This window comes from Geospiza fortis, unplaced genomic scaffold (genome assembly GCF_000277835.1).
Source record: "Geospiza fortis unplaced genomic scaffold, GeoFor_1.0 scaffold19, whole genome shotgun sequence".
Lineage (NCBI taxonomy): Eukaryota > Metazoa > Chordata > Aves > Passeriformes > Thraupidae > Geospiza > Geospiza fortis.
The window spans coordinates 1,113,875-1,119,777 of record NW_005054465.1 but is presented as its reverse complement, the minus strand read 5'-3'; the positions used below and the strand labels follow the sequence as shown (position 1 = coordinate 1,119,777).

The 5,903-nt window shown below is 39.7% G+C and overlaps 1 protein-coding gene across 1 annotated transcript in view; it reads right to left on the bottom strand.

Moving 5' to 3' along the window:
- Positions 1-5,673: 5,673 nt before the first annotated feature.
- Positions 5,674-5,903, bottom strand: part of CPB1 (carboxypeptidase B1) — a 17,968-nt gene continuing 17,738 nt past the window's right edge. The window contains exon 11 of the mRNA XM_005427986.1: positions 5,674-5,901. Within this exon, the coding sequence (XP_005428043.1) occupies positions 5,714-5,901 (188 nt within the window). The 3' untranslated portion in view covers positions 5,674-5,713. The remainder of the gene's footprint in view (positions 5,902-5,903) is intronic.

Here is a 5,903-nt window from a genome sequence, read left to right as displayed (position 1 = left end):
AACAAATCACTTTGATGTCTGTGCAGGAGTGGTGCTGTTCCTCTGCTCTCTGAGTTGTCCTCCTGCCTGGGCCAAGTGCTGGGCAGGCTGGAGCTGTCCCTAAGCAGTGGCACAATTCCCTCCTTGGTGACACTGTGGAACTGAGAATGAGAGAATGAGCCAGGGCCTCAGACAAATCTGAGGGTAATTAACGATTCCCAGACTCAGAGTTGTTCTGAGAGAGGAAAAAACATTTGCAAAGCTGAGGCTGCCAGTACCAAAGCTTTCAGGTGCTCAGGGCTGTGATGGGCCCTGACAGTGGAGTTGGCTGGGCAGCCCTGCAGAGAGCTGGTTTGCACTGGAGCTTTACAGATATGTCCACATGAAGTTTAGTCTGGATTGAACTTCATGTGAGAGTACTGGAGTCTGTATTTCAGGTTTTTAACATTTTACATTTTAATAGATTTTAAGTGAATATGTTAGTGCACATAAAATGCTGAATTGCCTCTCAAGAATTGCTTTTTCAGTATTAGCCAGTATTACTGGGCTACGCAATTAACAAGGAAGTTCTCCTCTCTTAACTGCATATCATTGCAATCCTAGGAAATGAGCTTTACGATTTCCAAATACATAATACCTGAACAAAGTCAAGTGTAAGTATAGTGTAATAGGGCTTTTTAAAAAGCAAGTTTTAAATTTTTTTAAAATTCTAATATGTAATTGATTTTCTAGTTTAGAAAGCATATAATAAAAATGCATTTTGTGTTAAAATTTTAAAAGAAATCATTATTTTAAAACATTTTTTTATTGCTGAATATGTTGTTGCCAGAACTTCTATCAGTGACAGTATAACTTACGTAGAGATGTGAGAGACTGAAACTGCAAAGGAATAGTGGTGACAAAAGCTAGAGGTAAGGCATCAATTTCTATTCATCCTTCCTTTTAAATGGAGGAAAAATGTTCTGCATTTGTAAGGATTACATTGTTGCTTTTCAGAAGTGATTCAAAGATGGGTATTGAAAGAGGGAAGGTATAAAATGTCGTTATGTTATTAGGAATTCTAGTTCCATTCAAATAGGAAATGTTCTATTTATGATCCTTAAAGAAAGCCCTCAGGTCATGAACAGTGTTTCCATTTGTTGAGAAAAATGTCAGAATACTTTCCTGAAAGTCTGTACAAAATGAATGTTCCTTTTGAACCCTTTATTAATTCACTTTTTGGGCACATTTAAAAAATCATTGAAGAATCAATAAAAGCTACGTGTAAAATTACATAAAACACCCTCTGTGAAATTCCAGTGTTTTTTAGAGTATTCACAGCTTAGTTTTTGAGTGAAATAGCTGTTTTCAGTGGGCTTGAAAATATAGCACAAGGACCTACTTTTCCTTTGATTTTTTTTTACGGAGTGTGAAGAATTAATTCAGGGACCTTCATGGCATTACTGTGTATAGGCCAGGGAAGAGAATGGGAGACAGAGTTTTTGCTGTCATATGTGGGGACAGTTTTTTAAGAGAAAAGGATCTTGGTTTCTAGATGTGAGTGACATTAGAGTATTTTTTTCTAAGTGTGCTGAGCACTTGAACTTCTGAAACTTCACATATGTGAGATAATTTTCTTTATAAAGAAAACACATCCTATGAACAGGGACATAAACCTAGAAGTGAAAAGCTTTTTGCATTTACTGCTGTATTTGCAGTTCCATGATCTGAGTATGTTGCACCTTTGCAATGGGGAAAAAGGCCCAATATTGATGAGTGCTGATGCAACATACATGTCAGCAATGACATCGCTGCTGTGCTGCATAACAACACATCTGTCTTTTGAGTTTTGTTTGCCCTTTATAACATTCACTAGCATCTCTTGATTTGTGTGGAAGGCTGATTAGGTTCTGGGCTAACTCTGGTAGGAAAAGAGATGCTCTGAGCTATGTCACTTCTGGACATGAGCTGGTGGGTCGCTGTGATATGGAGCTGTACTCGGTGGCTTCACTCTCTCAAGTCAGCAGCTACAACACAGGGATCTGTGGGAATGACAGCTGTTATTCCTGAACTGTTATCCTTTTTGTTCCCCCATTATGCCCTAACATATCAAATGTATTAAAAAGAAACCTGAATATTTTATTATTCCCCATGAAGCCAGGAAATTGCAAGTTGATTTTTTTATTAAAGCAGTGTGATTCATACTTTCCTTGAAGAATTCCAGTTAAGCATCTTAGGTCTTCTGCTAAATGCTGAAAGAAAAGATTTTAGTGCTTGCCAACCATTGAATTCCCTATTTCCCTGTTTCTTGGCTAAGCTGTATATATTCACTTACTGATAGCAAATTTTCTGTTTTCTGTGGTTACAAAGTTTACCACAAGTAGCCTGGCATCCTTCCTGTAAAGGACAGGGACCCAGTCCCATTATCAAAAGCATTTGGCTGTTTCCTCTCCTCCTGCAGTAAATGCTTTATGCAGCTGTAATGCAGCTGTTCTGAGTGCAGCAGGGAACACAGAGACAACCTGCTTCAGTGCACAGCCCACATCTGTCCTTGGAAGAATTCAAAGTGACAGGAAGCATGCTGAGGCCATATGTGAGCAAAGCAGAGTTCAGAGCAGGCTGCACTGTAAGCACAGGTTTAATTTCTAGCACGGTTTTTGAGGCAGTTGTGTCTGGATCATTAAGAGCAAAAGTTGCCTTCTCTGAATTTCCATTATGTGTCAGCAGTTGTTTGACAACATGAGTTAAGCTCATGTTTAACTCTTACACAACTGTTGGGACTTAACTGCATTTCATTCACTTTTGTATGTGAGCTACCTTTTTATGTGTTAAAGAATCAAAAATTTCTAAGTGTTGCCTTTGTTAAGGGCCTTTGCAGCTGTGATCTGTACTGAAGGGACATTTTCCTCTGTGAGTGGTCTGGTATCTCCAATATCACTCCTGGGAGATCTGGCAGAGGGACAGTACATTGTCTTTAAAGCACTTCATCAGGTCTTAATCCCTTTTGAGTTTGGGAACACTGAAATTAATTGGCTGTTTGAATGCATTTGACTAAACAATAGCTTCATATGAGAAAGATGGCAACTTTTTGAAGTAATTCTTAATCAAGAAAACAGAAAGTTCCCTTTCTATCTGATTAAAGGAGCAGTATAAATCAGAGAGGAAAAGCTGAAATTCTTTATCTCAGTCCTTGGTTGACCTGTATCAGGCAGACATTAACAGGCTAGCACAAAGCAGGTTGCCCAGGCCTTGCCCAGCCAAGTTTTGAACAGCATCTCCAAGGATGGAGACTCCACAAGATTTCTGGGCAACATGATCTGGTTTTTGGGCATGTGTGGTAAGAAGGCATTGTGTATACATGGAGTTTCATGTGCTTTAATTTGAGAATAGGTTACCTATCAGTTTTGCATGTGAAATTTCCATGTTTTTTGAAAGTAATGCTAGAGTTTGAGGCATTGTGACTTCTTGATGAACTTTTGCGTCCTCTCCAGGTTTTCTTTCAGTGTCTCTGTACTAGAAGCTTACCTGCTAGCACAATGTCCTTTCCTGCTTAAAATTCTTCCATATATTCTTTGGCTTATGTTGCAAGCTGCATGGATGATAATACCACATTTGATTGCTCTTCTCTGCATCTGTGTAATTTGATCAGCAGTGCTAGTGAGTGCCTTCTGGTGAGAATTTAATTGATAAAGCCAGATTTGTCTGCTGAAAATGAGCAAAGCATAAGGTGACCTAATGGGAAGCTAAGGCCAAAATATGAACTTCTGGGGAGAAGGCACAGAAAAGCTGCAGATCACTGCCTTGCTGTGACTTGATTTGTGAATGTCAGAGCCACCAAATGTGTGCTATATTCTGCCTCAGAGTCACACACTTAAGTTAACTGGGGTAACTAATGGTGGAACTGCTGGGTGCTGTGACCTGGCCCCCAGCTGTGTTTGTAGCTGTGTATTTGCCGCCTGCAGTCTTACACAGTGGCTGCCTAATACTGGATCATAGAATGGAATAATAGAATCATTAAGGTTGAAAAGATCTCCAAGTTCATCAAGCTGATGGAACTTGTCAACTGCACCATAGTACTAAGTGCTGAGTATCAAGAGTTCACGTTGCAGTTGGTGTAAAACCTGTGACATCATCCCAAATAACATAGTTACAGTCAGAATAGTCCCTGGAGAGTTGTTAACACTTAGTTAAAATTAGCAAAATATTTCATATTCCGATAAATTTATTTTCCTGCCCCTTGTGGCATGTTTGGTTCTGGCCAGTATGTTCTGTTCACATCCTGTGCTATTTTTAGTAAAGTTGATATTTCTTCCCCCCACTTCCTCTGCAAAACAGAATGATATGTCTTTTTACTGGTGCGTGTTACTTTCACACGTGGGTTCAGTTTCACCAGTGATCAAAACCAGATGGATCAGTCATGTGTGAGGAATAGTTTAATCTGAGTGCTGCTGGGCTAATTGGAGTGGGTTAGTGGATGTGTGGCCTTTCTTTCTCTTATACATGCAAATGAAAGTGTAATTTTAAATTGGACCCTGTCTTCCTGTTTCCTTTCAATGAAAAGGGACAAAATGGCAGACTATGTAGTTTTTGACAGGTCTTGAACTTGATGATTTTCTTTGGAGAAGCATTTTCTGTAAAATGCATTTCTGGGGCTGTGTTGAGTGGATTGGCTAAGGACCTACCAGAAATGGGGTTAATTCCAGGACCATCAGTGGACAGTGGAAGTCTCTGTTCAGAGCTTCCGGCAGTGGCAGGGAGATCAGCCAGATTCTCTGTTGACATAAGGTTTTTCCCTATGATTGTGCAGAGTGTGTCCCATATTAGCCAAGCTCCAAACAGTATTAATAGATGCCAAACACATTTTCTGCAGCTCTGTGGGAAAGATGTTGAGTGGCAATTTATCACTTTCACTCACTCTGACCCAATCAGACCTACATTACCTGTACAGAAAATTGATCGGGAGGGGATAATTCTCTACAGCTTTCCATGAAAGAAATAGTTACTCATTTATCACCAGCCTTAGTCTTTAGAGCTCTTTATGATTCTTCTGCTCATGACAGTAGGAACATGTGGGGCCCAGGAAGTACCAGGCCTCTGAGAACACTTTGGGAGATGCTACTGTAGTGAGCACGAGAGCCTTAAATGCAGGGTAGCATGATTTATATCAAGTTTTGGCTAGTCATAGTAATTATAATTTTCATAACTGAACCCAGATTGGACTAGCAGTGGCTGCAGATCCAAATTATTTTTCGGTGATGGGCCAGATCCAAGGTGGGTTTTGAGAAAATTCACAAGAGCACATCTCAGATAAACAATTTTAAAAGTATGTAATGTGAGCTTCTCCTTGCTACTGTTGCCATTGAGGTAATGGATGTTTGGGTGAAAGTCCATCTATGTGAATCACTTGGTTCTTGTCATTCTGGTTAACAGTCAGGCTGTGTAAGCTCTAATGCTCAGCCCATTTCCTCTGTGTAAAGATAATTTTAATCAATAAGGTGACCTTTACCTTAGGTTGGTTAATCTTGTGCTCCTTCTTTTTCAACCCCCTCACCTATACCAGTTGCCTCAATAAAAATATTTCTCTTGAATTTCTAAAATTTCTCTTAAGAAACTTGTAGTTCTAGTGACCTGTAATGGACTAAGAATATGACTAAAGTGCATTAAGTATAGAGAAATAAAAAAGTCATTTTTAGGGAAGAAAAAAAGGAAGGCATCTTTGCATAAAGCCTACTTTAATAGTTTTTAGAATTCCATTCTAATACAAGTGCTCAAGGACATAGTTGGCAATATATTTGACAGCAAGGAAAGTCTCTTCACAGGTTGGCTTTATCTGAGATTCAGGGAGAAGGAAACCGTATCTCCCGGTGTCCCGGAGCTCGAAAGTGAAAGAGTACTTGATGCCTTGGTCATAAGCCCAGTCATCAGAGCCCCCTGCGGCAGGGTCT